Consider the following 16,871-nt stretch of genomic DNA (forward strand, 5'->3'; position numbering starts at 1 on the left):
ATCAGGTACCGGTCGCGTGAGCGAGAGATTCAAACTCTATAACTGTTATAAATATGTGCGTGTATGTTTTTTATTTCCTGGTCACAAAACTGAAACTATGGCCAGTACTGCACCTGGAGGACACATGAGAAACAAGCCATGGCAATCAGTATGTGCGGATAAGGGGCGAGAAGGACTCGAGAGCATCGCAATGTAAGGCGGTTTGGGAGGTTCTCTGAATGCGAAGGTGTAATCTTAAAGGGTTAGAATCGATTGGAACTTGTCATTGTAAACAATAAGGTTAGTGATACACTAAGTAGCTTTGGACAAGCCGTTTGAGCACTTTTGATTGGAAGCGTCGAATACGCTGGGTTAGATTGGCTTGGTGGAACCCGACAGTTCCGCTCCGTATTTCAGTATCTGACTTCACTGGAAGTTTATATATACCTCCTTGTTGTATTTACAGTGGATAGCAAGTCTGTTTTTCAATGAAGATATACTATTGGTACATTTTTTCTCATTGTCGTCTGCTTTTTTCACTAGTCTTTGATAAATTCAAATTGTTCGTGGATGTCAGAGGTTGCTGGATAAGATCGGGTTAACAGCAGGCGTTCTGGAAGTGATGAAACATTACTTAAGAATTTTTTCCAGAAAATCGTCCCTTAAGTCTTAAGATTCTACGTCTATTTGAATATAATTCTCTTTCTAATACATGTACTTCAAATCTGCGATAGAAAGTCTGGCAATTTCAATTTTTTTTTCGACTGAACCTGAACGCATTTTTTCTCGCATATTTAATTATAGTCATCATTTGGCCACGGCTTCATAAATCATAAATGTCGGCAACTTATGTGCCAAATGCGCCGCGTAGTCTTGTAATCCTAGGCAACAGGCAGACGTCTTAATTTTGTATTAGTAAATCCGGTAATTTCCATTTCTTTGCCAATAGACCTAATGCATTTTCTCTTTAATCTGTATGTTTTAATACATGAGTGTTGGCATTAATGCCTTTGATAAAATTGACTTGATGAGCATATAAAAAAAGATGTGAGAGAAAACTCGTTGAGTTCTAACACAAAGAAAAATGCAAATTGTCAGATATTGCTGAGGATGTGATGATATGAAAACCGAAAGCTAAACAACTTTTATTTTAACGTGTGAAACAAAACTGATTCATAACGCTTCCAACTTTCGTTGTTCAAATTTAGTTGATGAATCGTTCAAGTCTTCCTTCAACTTTAAAGTGCTAGACTTGAACGGAATTTTAACTAAAAAAGTTTCACTGGATAAGCTATTGATTAACAAAAGTTGGATGGCGAGAACACGCTTTTAGGATATGGGAAATAAAATTTATGTTTGGCATATGAAAAATTGCTAAGGTCGCCAGTGAGTACGCTACACTTCGTAATTAGACCTCAAGAAAAATGGCGAAAACCATTTCAAGATCGGTTCAGAACAACGTTTAAAAAACCTAATACGTTAAATCAGAAATTGTTTTTTGTTCGGATTTTAAATAGGTTTTCTTTCATAACTTCGAATAGACTTCATGAACGTGCAAATGAAAATAACAAAAATTAATCGTTTAAATGTTTCAAGAAATCGAAAAAACATTGTAATGGTTTATAATTAATTAAGGTTTTTAGTTTGAGATGAAAAAAAGTTAATGGCACGAGAGGGATTCGAACCCACGACCTTCGGCTAGATACGCCGCTGCTGGGTGTGAGATGGGGAGTTGATGTCCGAGTGGATCGAGGTCACGATAGCTCAGGTGGTAGAGCAGCGGCGTATCTAGCCGAAGGTCGTGGGTTCGAATCCCTCTCGTGCCATTAACTTTTTTTCATCTCAACTAAAAACCTTAATTAATTGTAATGATTTAATTGGTCAAGCGGACCACAAAATTAGTGAATTTAATTGTAATGATTGCAATATTCGAAAATAGAGCCCATGCTAAAAAAATGATAATTTATTTTCCTACGTTGAATAATTTTTGAGAAGAAGTGTCAGTAGTACGTTACAACGATTATTATGATTCATGATGGTTGGTAGTGTTAGGCGAGTGAATGAGCGCATGTTGAACCGACACTGGGCACTTACTGATGATGATGCAAAGCCGAAATTCCTTTGAGCAACATCAAAATCCGCGAGTGTAGACTGGCCCAGTATCAGTTCAATAAATCTTCATAAGCTTACAATAATTGTAATTGTTAAAAAAGACATTTCGGATTTATAAATTATTGTGTATTTGTTAATTTTTACTTAAAAACAAAAATAATAAGCAGACCTTCAGTTTTTTTAATGTTAAAAAACTTAATTTCTAACTTAATTATTCAGAAATCGTGAGATGCGGTCCGGTGTGATGTAGGTTTCAGAAAAACATTTTCTTTATCGTGCCAACGTTTCGATCTTTATTGAGATCTCACTGGCACTCTCGACACGACACGCAAGAATGGCACAATTTTGAGTGAGTAGAAATACTTTGATTGAACATAAAAAATATATTTTGCATTGTATAAAATCACTTTTTTCAACATCCTACATGTATTTGTTAAATTTAAATAAATGTTTGTAAATCCCAGGCCCTGAAGATGATCTCAATAAAGATCGAAACGTTGGCACGATAAAGAAAATGTTTTTCTGAAACCTACATCACACCAGACCGCATCTCACTAATTCTGAATAATTATCGATTAACGGTCACTAATCACCTCACATAATTTTTAACAAATATTGTTTTGCTCTCTGCCAACAAAATTTTCTAGAAGCATACTTTTATTTTTTATTTTGCTTAAATCCATATTTGTTTAATGGTTATAATTGACCATATTAATTATTCCAATTAATTATTATTTTCATCTAAAGTTTTTGGTTGAGATGAACTTATTTACTTATATACTTTTTTTACTCTAAAGGACGACAATCTGGTAAATTATTCATTTATATTCTTTTTGAATAACACAAAAGTTTGTGGTAAAGGTCGTTACGATTTATGGTTGTTGTCCTCTTGACGTTTTCATTCTAGCTTTATTTGCTGTATGTCAGACCAACAGCCACGATCTGTAAGTGATAAATATTGATTCAGCATAACGGGGTGGAACAAATCACTAGTAGTAGTAGTAAGATAAACTAGTTGAAAGTGAAACATGTGACCAGTATGAAAATAGGTTTGACTAAATTTTCATTTCATTGTAAAGTAAATAAATAGTTCACCTGTTCAAAAACTTGAGTCATGAACCCGCGTGCGTAACGGGTCTCGCTCTCCGGACGAATACAAACCAAAGGACTTCTGTGAACGACGAAATTCCGTGTTTCAAAGTTTAAAGGTAAAACCATTATTCGAATACATTTTTCCCATCTCGGGGGTGGTAGGGGCAAGGTGGTAGGGCATATTGTACCAACATCACTATAAATACTTTCACTTGCACTGTCTTCTCTCAAAACATCGCCGCATCTTCCCATAAGTGAGTCTTCTTTCACGACTATGAAAAGAGACTAAAGACGAATAATATAATCACGTTAAAACTTTAATTTTTTTAATCTCGAATATTTTTCTAAATTGTTTACTTATTTTAAATTTAATTAAAATTTGGGAACATTTTCATTCTGTTACTCATTGACATCGGCCTGGTTAATAGTTAATTAGAAGAAATTTGTTTGCTAGTTAAAATATTTAAATCCGTGTTTTTTAGGTAAGGAGCGCGGCGGCCAAATGTATCGCCAACTCATCTTTCTACTGACGATTCTGCAGGTAAGAATTTGAAATATTTTTACATTCTTACATGTGTTTACCTCCCAACGATTTAAAATCAAAACGTACTGCTTAACAATTACTGTCAAAATAAAAATACATGGAAAATTAAATATTGGCCCAAAAGACAAAAAAAGGAACTTTGTTAAAATTAAAGCAGTATTAAAATTAAAGAACATTTATCTTATTAGTTCCAAGGCATGGACATCTCGATCATTGCTCGTGGCCTTGGCTAATAGAAACTAAAATATAAAATTAGACAGAACACCTTCATTTTTTTGCACTAATTAATATCTTAAGAAGGGTAAATGTTGAACGTTTAATTTTATAAATACTCTTTGTAAATATGTTATAGTAATGAATAAATATGTATTGTTTTTCTACTAGAAATATGTGTTATTTAATTTTTTAGCAATAATTAATCGAATTTAAACATTGCATTGTAGGACATTTTCAAAATTTTAAAATAATAGTCCGCACGCAGATATTTTAAACAATTTAGTAATTTTACGACAAAAAAACCTGTAAATAAAATATTACACGTTATTAAACCATTAATAAATCAAATGATTTTTTTAACACAAATATAATACAAACAAAAAACAAATAATAATATTGACAGTTTGTTTGTGGTATTACCATGAGAACTTCTAATACGGATAATATTTGTCTTATACACACTGTATACTATATATTATGTCTGTACTATTTTTATACATTTTGACAAACCTCGACTGACTTGAAAAAATTGGTATTTTGGCCTTCTCCGCACTAACTTGTGTTCATTGTGTATGTTTGTACATATTATTTTGAATACACTTTCAGCCTTTCCAGCTCTTATAGGCAATTATTTCAGATAATATGACAAATTCCTTCTGGGTATTTTTGAAGTTTACAATTTAAGATAATTGATCTGTACGTAACTACACAATTTCATATGCTTGGCGTCATCGAAATTTGTTTTACCTCCTCTTCTTTAAATTCCATAGATGTCTAAAAATTATAGCAAAACGTTATTATATAAATAATGCCCAGAATTGCAGGAATTTTATTTGTTTTGTACTTTGCTAAACACTTTTTCCTAAAAAAATGATAATCTTTATTCCAACTGGTAATTGCATTCTTCAAGCCGTGGATTCTCACATTCACTTTCATTTTCACAATTACACAGGCAACATTGTTTTTAAAACCTGATGCTGGCCGTGAGAAAAGGCGCAAATGTAAATCCGTATTTAATTGTGGCAAAGGCCGGACTTATTAGGACGTTTTGCAATAATAAAATTACACCCTTTTGCTATTTTGAAGACGACCATTTCGTCACTTGATGTTACAGGTATTGAACGGGGATTACTTTCGCTTTAAAAATATTCTTCAAACGACAGCACGTCGTAAACCCAAGTGGCACAGAGTTCGAACACTAAAAATGGCATATAATTTCGATGATAAATGTCGTATGTTGACATCCATAATTCGAAAACAGCTCGATTTGGTCTTTCTTAAAAATCTGTTTATTTCCTAGCTCTATAACTCAAGAAAAATAAATTCATTTTGAAGATAATATATCTAAAGGAAACAGTTGAGATTTGGAAAGTGGCTTGACGATTATGCAGTGGGTCAAAGGACATGGTGAAGACACGGGGAGTGCCATTCTTCCCATCTGTATTTTACTTTTTAAAACACGACTGACTCATTCCAAACAAGATGATCTTATCTTACTTAATAAACAGCATCATACATTTAAGTGGTAAATTGAAATTTAATATTCCCTCGAGGAATAAATTTCATTTGGTTCCGTATAAATGTTTTTACATCTCCGAAGCCTCTGACAGTCGATTTTAGATTCATCAATTAGATTTTAGATTTTAGTTCATCACTAAACCTGATTAAATTTTTTTTTATTAAATAAAAATTAATTACATACATACTGATTCTTACTGCTTGTTTAATTAAATTTTGTAAGATCATACAAGGTTAAAGAATGACAATGGCAAGGATTTCCGTGCAAATAGTGGAGAATTAACAAAGAAACGAAATAAAAATAAAATAACGAGTTGTCATTATGTATTTAATTTTAATATTATTTTAAGCACTTATTTATTTATGGTGTACAGTTTTAATGTAAGTATTGCATAATTTTTTTTATATCTCCATAAGGAAATTAATTCCAGTCATGAAGTAGGGCTTATTATCCCCAGAACCGCTAGAGTGCCAAAAACGGACTCCCAACCATTCAACCACCGCGATTCTCGATGAGTATATTTGGATATTATTTTATCAATATTTCGGGAATTTTTAACAGTAATTTGGTAATTTTAAGGTTTGCAGGTATTAAAAACACTTTTTTAGCAAGTATTTAATATGACGTAAAAAAATGGTCAATTAACAAATGACTATATCGACTATGTCTGGAGGATACCGAAGCAAAATAAGATAGGAAAAAGGCTGTTGTACCTAAGAAAAGCATTCCTGAGAAATGAAGACCTTGTTACCATACCCCTGAGAATTCTTTTACTGAACATTAGAAACAAAAATATTCAAGAAAAAAGAGATGGAACACAATTGACAAAAATTTGTACGTTGCAAAAGAGGGAAATCCCTACTACTCTAAAGGAAAAATCAAATATATCTGAATTTACTTTGAATAATTAATTATGTAAAGAATATAAATATTTTATATTAGTTTAGGGAATTGCATGATGGCATTGGCTCATTTTATGCGATGACTCTCAAATGAAAATCCATGAAAAGCATACAGGGAAAACGTACCTAATCCTTGACTCTTTCCCCCTAAATGTCAAATTGATTCAACATGGAGTTAAAAAAAAATTAAAGGGCAATTAATACTATTTATTCGTTTTTATTCACGATTTGACAGACGGCGAAATCACGATGTGCTTTTCCTTTTCCCTTTTGGACCTTCTTGCCTTCGTGACTTCAACTTCGACCGTACGTACCAACGACGGACAAAATACCAAGGGCTTTCGATAACCAACTTTTCCTTTCTTTAAGGCACTTCTAATACATAAAATAATACACGATAGAAATGATTTTCTTTATAAAATCATATAATATGGCGAAGTAAACTGATGACCCAAATGTGATTTTCATTTTTTTTATACAGAAAAAAGTTAAAAGCCTACAAAAATACGTACATGTAAGAATAAAATAAATGTTAAATGTTAAAACAAACGTGAATTTATGAACGTTACATAACATAGAGCAGATAGATGAGCCATATGGAATCTAAAGACTAAAAATTATCTCTTTTCTACGGTTCTTGCAGTAAAGAAAAACAGTTTTATATTTACAATTATAAAAGTTTTCACTTTTCTTGTCTTTAATATGCAAAATAGCCACAGGACTATAAAAATACCCACAAGTAAAAATTACATAAATGTTAGCTATTCAATTCAGGCGAATTTGTTTGTTGATCATAACATATATACAACAAGTTGTTGTGCCGTGTGGAATCTAAAGACAGAGACATCCTTTTTCCACTGTTCTTTCCTCTTGATTCTTATTTCACTGATGTACCCGACAGACACATTGCTAGTGGTGAAGAAATTGTACCTTTTTGAAATCACTTTTTTACCTTACATACACTTAAGAGGAATTATGATTTTAATTATAAAACTATCTTAAATATTGAGGTAAACTGAGGACACCAAAAACTGGTGATTTTACATTTTTTGATTATAAAATTTTAAATATAAACAATTACAAGCCCTCGTAATACACATGTGTTAAATGTTTACGTAAGCCGAATTTATTATTTCAACATAGCACAGAAGCAAGTATGCCTACCATATGGAATCTAAAGACAGAAACTATCCCTGTTCGATCGTTCCTGCAGCAAAAATGCTTCCTGACTTCCGCAGACTGTTAACGGTTTTTCCAAAAAATTCCACACTTTAAAAGGAGGTTTTATATCTAAAGTAATACATTATATTACGAATAAGTATTTTTATTATAAAACCGAGGTAAACTGAAGGGGAACTCCAAAATTAGGTGGTTTTCATTTTTACCCTTACATTAAAAAGTTTTAAATTAATTTAAATTTATTTTTAAAAAGTTCTTGCGTGGAAAAAGTGTTATGATTTTCTAAAATCAAAAGAAAACCTTCAAAAATATATTGAACTCTTTCCTCCAACAAAACTTGAACATCTAGCGAGACTATACGGCATGATGAAGGGCAAACATTCATTCTCTGGCTTAATTGACGAAAACACACCCTTTTAATTGATAGGCTATCTTATTATTGGTTTTTAATTTTTTAAAATGTTTTTTCAATTATATTGATATTAATTAATGTATTTCATGTTGCCCATACGACGTTCTTGTCATAAAAATGTTTCGGAGAGCTTTAATTTCCTAGTACCTAACAATTTCAATATCACAAACGATCAAAATATGCAAAAGAAGAATATAAATAAATGAATGATAGGATATTTTTTTAAATTATTAAACAACATAAAATCTAAAATAACCTGGTCTCTAGGTGTTTTCGGTTTTTCTCTTCTTTTGTCATTAATTTCTTTTTGAATCCTAGGTTGGATGTAAAAATGTTGAACTCATAAAAATCATAAAATCGCCAAAATCAGCGTTTTTGATTTTTTAAAAAAATCATTGATTTTCTTTTCGGTCTTACCACAGGCCCTTCTTCAGAGCTTCTAAGAGCAGGTGTCATCCTCATATAGGATAGTTTAATATTTTCCCACAAATCTTCGATGTAAAAGAAATTCAATAAAATGATTTTATACTACTGTACTACTTTACCGAAATTAATATGTAATATAAAGGTTTTTAATTCGTATATATTGCAATTTGAAGATTTAAATGTAATTTACCAGTACGTAAAGGATTTTCGTTGTTATAGACTGTAAGGGTAAAAATTCACGGAACATTTAATTAACTGACAGTTAATTATCTGGTAAATTGAAGGTTCAACGATGTACATCTAAACTTGAGTCGTATTCTATGAGAAATTATAACGTGCATATCCTAGAAAAACCGATCACGATTCGACTATCCTCTAAGCGTAGCATAATCACAAAACGACCTTTTGTTCTTACCCGTTAAAAGTGTTTAAAGTTCAACAAGTGTGTAACAATTTATTTGTTTAGAAAGTGAGGGTGCCAGGGTATCGCTGTTTGTTGATATTTAACAAAATACAGGAAAACCTCCATTATCCTGGATAATGATAGCGAGGGGGGTTTCATCGAAAATCCCGGATAATGATATTTATTATTTTAATGAAACAATTAAAAAGTGAATTAAGAAGACACAAGTACATATATTACTTTTATTTATATGCATCTTACTGAAACAATTTTGAAACAAAATAGAAAAACGGTTTGACAACGTTGACAAAGCGATACTAAAGGCCTGTGAGACCGTTTCGATTCCAAAGATACACCCAACGATTTCGATCTTTATTACCCAACGATTTTTTTTTTCGACAAATATGATCATAAATGAGCACCGGGGTTGAGCAAGAAATTCATCTGCCAAGGATAATTTTTTCGGATTTTAAAATGTTAACGTTTTAAGAAAACAGTCTAAAAAACGTCAACGTCTGGTTTTGTTCCATGAATAACAACAACTAAGCTGATATTAACTAATTTAAAAAACTAAAGAGAAATCGAGGTGGAGAAATGAAACAAAGCGTCAAAACTAACTAAATTTACTAAGATAACTTGTAATACTCGCAAATTCAACCGTCCAAATACGTAACCTCGACATTTTTTTACATCATAAATATGCCAGAATTTTTAAATTTATTTTTAACAACCTTGTAAAAATAGTTTATAAATTGAACGCTATCTGGCATTTTTTCGCTTTTGGATTGATTGCTGTTGGATTCTTTCTCGTGGTAATGCGCATCGTCTTGTTTTCCTTCATTTTCTCTGATCATTAGTTCGATTTACAACACCTACAATCCCTAGTTAAGCAATGCCACTGCATTTTAGACGTTATCGCCTCTTTTGAGAACAAAAAGTTCACTACGCGGACTTACTCAACATTGCGCAAGGCTACTATCTCGTCCTAAAGTACTACCGTGTGTTACTTCTTGGTAACATACGGTTCTTCCCACTCACACATCTGCCAAGTCCAGGAGGAAGCTTGAAATATTCTGCTGATATCGCTAATCATTCAAATATTTCCCTGTTCTCATTTACATATGTTACTGCCATCCTGATCTGGCTATTCGTTCCCTCACCTTATTGTCTTTGAGCTGAAGCTTAAGATACTACGGTTAGCTATCCTTCCTCTTTTATCCTTCTACCCAGACTAACTGTGATCTGTAGGGCTTCATCGTCAAATGACTCACCTGGAATCCCCACAGTAGCCCTACAGGAAAAGCACCTAATAGACGACTCAAACATCCCTTTCGACGATTGAAAGTATGTCTCAGTACCAAATTATTAATCTACAACGCAACTCAAATCGACATGAACTTACAATGTAGTTACATGGGTCTCAGTCTAAACATTCAACTCTTGTTGAATCCAATCCTGCTAAAACACGACGGTGTATTACACGTTTCTACATATGTGCCCAATCTTACTATTTACCACGATCTCAGCATCCCTTAAGTTTCCCACCCAATAAAATTCCAATGATATGGTTCTCGCTGGTCATCCCTGATTACGGGTTTTTACCACTCACCTATCTACCCATCCCGGTTAGGAGTCCCCCTAGTATTGTAACTATACTTTACCTAGTATAAACTGCTCGCATCCCTAATCATTCCAATGGCCTGTTCTCATTTGCAGACGATACTACAATTCTGTCCTTGTAGTTTCTTTCTTACAGTCTCACCTTACCATCCTTGAGTTCGCATCCTAAATGGTGTTCCTGTACATAAGACTAACTGTGATCGTGACTTTGGACTATACATACATACAATTCTTGCAAACGCTTCTGTTTCCAATCTTATTCTTCACCATGACCTCAAAACCCGTTAGAGGTTATCACCTCATTATAGAAGACTGCTTGACATGCTGGAGACATTGTAAACTCAAATACATTCTCATCACTATTTTGTATCTCATCCTGAAGCAAGGTAGACTTGCTGACCATTACTTCAGGGTAACGTGCTGTTCTCATTGCTCATCCATCCCACAGGGGTAAGAGTTCTCCAAGATGTTATATGTGACCCTATACTCTAATACATAGTCAACGAAAATGAACGCCAATGCTTTTACACTACGGCGACCTTACTGCTGTAGTCCTCAACAAACTACCCACGACTGATTATGTTCCCTAGTTAGGACTGTACATCCTCATAGCCATCGTACACTGATACGAGAATAATTTAATAGATGAAACTTCTCTCTCGGCTGTTAGACAGACGACAACACCTCACTAGCAAACCACTATTCTCCGTCACACTACTAGAACTTTGACTTAGTCTGTCAACTCACTTATCTCTATCTGCTCAGCCAAAGCATCGAACTTTTATAAAATATAATCCTTTTTGTCCAAAATACTCCGTGGTATTGCACACACATATTTGTCCTTCCTTTGTCTCTTCCCATGACATTAACGTCCCTTACGTTTCCACGCCGTATAATCCCGACATAACAAATTGCATTCTCTACTCACTGTTCAACGCGATTCCATAGTAACTTTTCTCAGCTCGGATAGTCGTCGACCCTGACCGAAGCCTCAGTGGCCCCGTGATCTCATCCTAAGTGATTAGTGACAAAGGGGACGTATATATACATACATGGAAGTGTCACTACTGAGTGACTTTTCCGCTCAGGACTATAAAGTAAATTATTTTAACATAGCCGTCATATTTATTTTAGTTAATTCTATGTAGTTGCAAATGCACATAAAAGAGGAAAATGTTTACAATAAATGTTATAAGCAGAATTTAGAGGATATTGACGAGTTCATATTCGGCACATCAAGATGATTCAGTTTCGTTTGTGCCGTTTCAGATATCTTTGATAATATTGCCAATGCCATCAATGCCTTTGATAATTTTGAAATCCCGCCGTCTTGTTTCTGTTGGAGAATGAGGAAGTCGAGGCAATTTTTCATTATTGTCCCTTTCCTTTTTTCTCCTCTTCTTTTATCCTAGTGGGAATTTACAGGGAATAACAGATTATGACTGCCGCTGATCTTATGCAATACTTTCGAATAAAATTAGCGTAGTAAGCAAGGTGATTTTTTTTAAGTTTATAAAATTATATACCAAAGTTATTGTACCGTTCCAAAAATGAGAATACTGATTAATGAATGAATAATGTTTCACTGTGTATTCAAGGTAAAATTAACACTATTTGTTTGTTTAAAAATGAAAGAAAACAGATCACACCTTTCATATTTAAGCCGATCTCCCTGACAGACTCCAATAAAATCTCAGCGGTTGAAGCAATAAACGCTAAATCTTCCTAGCTTCTTATCATAAGTTACTAGCATATAATTTTATTCTTTGACTATGTGTTCACCATTAAGAGCCATGGCGTGTCCCTACATAGTCGTCAATTGAATCATTCGTATGTTCCAGGCGTTTTAAAATTTGTGCTCGAAGTTTACTTCTCTACAAGGATCATTGAAAGAGATTTTTAAACTTAACCGATAATAAACTAGAGTTGTCTCATAGTATTTTACATTTGGTTTTGCAAATTCGCTACCTTGGGTTCTACTTGGACAGCACACTTACATGGAACATCATATTAAAAAAAAAATTGGACTACGTGGACCCAAACCTACAATAAGTACACACAACCAACTAACGATGTACAAGACACTGATAAGACCAATTTGGACTTACAGCCGAGCTGTGGGGTTCAACCAATCCATTATTCATCCAAAGAATCCAATCCCTTCAATCAAAATTTCTCCGTCGCATCCTCAACGCTCCCTTCTTTGTCACCAACCATGCCATCCACAAAAACCTAGATATCCAATTTGTGACAGTCATTATCTAATTGCTTCCACTCCAAGGTTTCCAACTTCAACTTCCCACGCAAATCCACGAGCCCTCCCTTCAACGTACCATTCTAACGATCCTCTCCGCATCTGAAACACGGGCCGCGTGACCTCCTAACCCAACCCTAAACCTCAATCAACAATCCAGAATATTGAGAGTTCCGGCGATGGCCTGCTCCTCTCCACCATCCTCATCTCCGTAGTCTGACATGTTGCTACCAGGTCTTTCACTAACAACATATTATTAAATGTGTAGTTTTTTGTACAGAAAACAATAGAAATAAAAACAATACTTTTTTTGCTACAATAAATTAAGTTGGCATTATCTAAAAAGCTTTCGTAATCGAAATCTTCTTGGTTTCATGTATAGTTCCTATCTGGTCGTGCACGTTTGATAATTTAATTTTCCCACGATACATTTTTCCAAGTAAATTATCTAAGTCTGGGTTTTGAAATGCTCGCATAAGCCTGAAAAGCAAAAATATGAGAAAACAAATGGTGTTCTTATAATTAATCTGAGAACCCAATCTTAATGTAACAGGTGATTCTCATCTGAACAAACTAAACACGAACTGTGTGAAATAGTTCTATCCAGGGTGTCATATAAAAAAAAATCAACGGAAGAATAATTAAGAAAAATAAACTTTAAAAAAAAACTACAATTTGAAGCTCTCACTTTCTTTGATGTTCTGCAACGGGCAGCTAAATAAATAAAAGCTGAGGAAGTCTTTTGAAGGCTGCGTTACAAATGAGACCGACTTTCTGGCTCCCACATCTAAATGATTAATTGTCAGCGATAATAAAAACATTAGTCCTTAGGATAACGGAGGCCTAGAATTTCCCCTGTCAGTCAAGCAGCTATGGATCTATTCTTGCAAAAGTCTATTTAACGGAATTCACAATATAGGATACTTTTCAATATAGGATCATAATGATTCTAATGAAATGTAAACTTGCATTTTATATCAACCGACATTAAAAGAAAAAATAATATTTCATGTTTACAAATATAGCGTGTTTGAAAATAGGTTCTTTTTAATATTTTCATATTCAAATTTGCATTATTGCATCATTTGACCGACTGTCAGGGAAGTAATAAAGTAGCTTCAGGCAGAAATTGTAAAAAAAATCTTGACGGGAAGAAATACAAAACAGGCAATTTTACTACCTCAAAATCTATCCACTGAATCATTTTGCACGACGAGATTTAGATACTGTTGTTAACAATACAACTTTTGCTGAACCTGACGGTTGTTTTCTATGTACTAAATAGAACAACTAAATAGAAAGCCCACTGGAATACCCAAGGTACACCAAACTTTGGAAAGTGCACTTTTTTCTAGATACTAAGTACTTTTTGACGTAAGAACTCATTTTGGCCTGAAGGTATGCCAGGTGTTCCATTGCGCTAGGATGTTAAAGAAAACATTGAAAACCGAAGAGATTGCGACCATTAAACTGAACATGTTTGCTTTAACCAACCGCCGGATCTATACAGGCAGTGAAATGGTGGAAAACCATGGGATGGTGGTTTGCCGCGTCGACTTCCTGCCGGAGGGCAAGACTGAATGAAGAAGAATGTCCTCAGTGCGCACGTTCACGTTGAAAAAAAAAACAGTCTTGCCCTCCAGTCAATAGCTAAGATATACCGAATTGTAATACACGTCAACTACTTAGGACTATACTTAATACAGGGAATGACGTACAATCCCCATACAAGACTTAAGAGACAACAAATTAAGAGAAGACTTGGAGAATTAGGGAGACTTCTATAGGACCGAAATTCGTCTTTAACATGAATGTGTGGTATTTAGTGACCGTTAGTCAATGATTATTTGGAGATCGTGAGATGCGTTCTGGTGTGACCTAGGTTTTAGAAAAACATTTTCTTTATCGTGCCAACGTTTCGATCTTTATTGAGACCATCATCAGGGCTTGGGATTTATAAACATCATTTAAATTTTACAAATACAATGTTGGATGTGAAAAAATTATACAATGCTAGAAAATTTTCGATGAAAAAATGAATTTATACAATACTAGAAAATTTTAGATTAAAAAAAATGTATTCATACAATGCTAGAAAATTTTGGATAAAATCTAGAAATAGATAGAAATAATCTAGAAATAAAATCTAAAATTTTCTAGCATTGTACCAATTAATTTTTTTTAAATCTAAAATCCTATCTGTATTTGTAAAATTTAAACAATGTTTACAAATTCCAGGCCCTGAAGATGATCTCAATAAAGATCGAAAAGTTGGCACGATAAAGAAAATGTTTTTCTAAAACCTACGTCACAAGAGAACGCATCTCACGATATTCAAATAATCATTTACCATGAATACTAAATTAACCTTATACAGGACTTTACTGCAACCACTCTCTACAAATCGTAAAGCTGAATAAATAACTTCATAGAACGAATACTTATTGCAATACCTACAAAGAAAAAGCAATTTTAAAATTCGTATCTTTACTGACCATACGAAAACGCTATAAATATTTACGGCGACTAAACGATAAGGCTGAATTGCCATATTAATAGTTTTAAATGCCAAATGGATGACAAACTAAATCCATCTCAATCTAGAGAGTTGATTTAACCCTGTGTTTATTGATATATGTAATTTACTTCTCTATGTTGGATGATGGTGTAAAAAATACTCCCAAGCTAAATGTTAATTGTAGTTAGATGAATAGAATTTCATTTATTCTTTTAATACTGTTGAACGAAAAATTGAAAGACGGCAAATTGTCAGTGAAAGTGTCTGATGTGGCTCCATTTGTCATATTGAGGCTTATTGAAATACAGATGTCTTTTGCAATACAACTGTCGTCCGCAAATTATGACGCAATATTAACCATCGTGGGAATGCGATTTACAATAATAAACTACATAAAAAATGCCATTTTATTGATGGAACGTGGTAAGCAAAACATAGCTAAACAGTTAAACAGAGAGAAACAGCTTAAACAGAATAAATAGAAATAAACAGCTTAAACGGTTATCAGAGAATAGAGAAAGGGCACAACTATTCACAGACCACAATTATTATAACTAGTGTCGATAATCGAACAGAAAAAAGTATAAAATTAACTGATTTAGGCTCATTTTTCACATGCTTAAACTAATAAGAAAGAGACGAAACTGCAATTAACATAATGTCTTAAAGTATCTGTACATGGCTGGAGTAACATTTCTTTAACGTTTCTTTAACGAGCCTATTAAGTCATTGATTGAGATAGCCATTATTGATAGATTGTCAATTTTGAAATTGATATATTGCTCTGTCATCGTTGTTTATGATATTAAGTTCGACAGCTTAAGAGCTGATTATCGTATAATGTGCCCCTTGCAAATGAAGCAAGATCCGAAAATTAGAAACTTAATATAAGTGATAATAATAATTTTCATATTGATAGAAATAGAACGAAAATTTCATTTTAACTTAACACAACTTAAAACAAAAATATTTGCTGTCATTATCGCTGAATTTCTAACTTGGGTTATCCGGAGGAAGTTGAATCGTCTTTTTTTGTTACGTATGTGAGGAAAGTATATACTCGGGTAGATAAAAATTTGCTATTTACGAAGGACAGGGATGAGAAAACCAAAATTGGAAAATAAAACACAGTTTGAAGTATAGACAACGTGAACCGTTCGAAATTGAAGGGATTATCAAAAAAGAACATCAGCTTTTACAAAAAGTAAACAGTGATCTGTTATGTTTTATTATTTTTTACGAGGCTTCGCAACAGCGGAGGAAGGTCGGAGGGTTTTCGATTTGCCCTGATCATTTAAAATTAAAACGTTCGTAAATACTGTGACGTCGACAGGAATTTATTTTATTTTTCGAGGGTATTTCAACTACGAGGTTATATCAACCTACGGAGTGCCGGTGTTTTTGAGAAAAAGCCCATTTGCAAGTATGTCGGGTACGAATGCAGGGGCGCTGGAATCGAACCCAGGACTTTTACCTTACAGTGGTGAGCGCTGTGTCAATATCTACGCTTAAACCTTTGGCCATCGAACCCCTGATCTGTTATTATCAAGTAAAATTGACGAACTAATTATTTTCACCTTGCAGAAATGTGTTCAGAATTTTTTTTGACCCTAGGCAATTCGTATTGATCATAGATTGGAAAAAAAAGCCCCGGCAGACGGCACCTACGACCGGGAGGCACCCCAAGGCTCTACC

General features: G+C 33.7%; 1 protein-coding gene across 10 annotated transcripts in view; it reads left to right on the forward strand.

The window, feature by feature from the left end:
- The first annotated feature begins 258 nt into the window (after positions 1 to 258).
- The window catches only part of LOC106669202 (mucin-2-like), a 62,372-nt gene continuing 45,759 nt past the window's right edge, over positions 259 to 16,871 (forward strand). For 9 of the 10 annotated variants that reach the window (XM_024226404.1, XM_024226412.1, XM_024226407.1 and 6 more), the window contains exons 1-2: positions 3,411 to 3,437; positions 3,666 to 3,724. In XM_024226404.1, coding sequence (XP_024082172.1) covers positions 3,686 to 3,724 — 39 coding nt within the window. In that variant the 5' untranslated portion in view covers positions 3,411 to 3,437; positions 3,666 to 3,685. Of the gene's footprint in view, positions 280 to 3,410; positions 3,438 to 3,665; positions 3,725 to 16,871 lie in introns of those variants that run through there. The other variant, XM_024226405.1, reaches the window with a different exon arrangement.

Source organism: Cimex lectularius, unplaced genomic scaffold (genome assembly GCF_000648675.2).
Source record: "Cimex lectularius strain Harlan isolate CLEC.00 unplaced genomic scaffold, Clec_2.1 scaffold28, whole genome shotgun sequence".
NCBI classification, from domain to species: Eukaryota; Metazoa; Arthropoda; class Insecta; order Hemiptera; family Cimicidae; genus Cimex; species Cimex lectularius.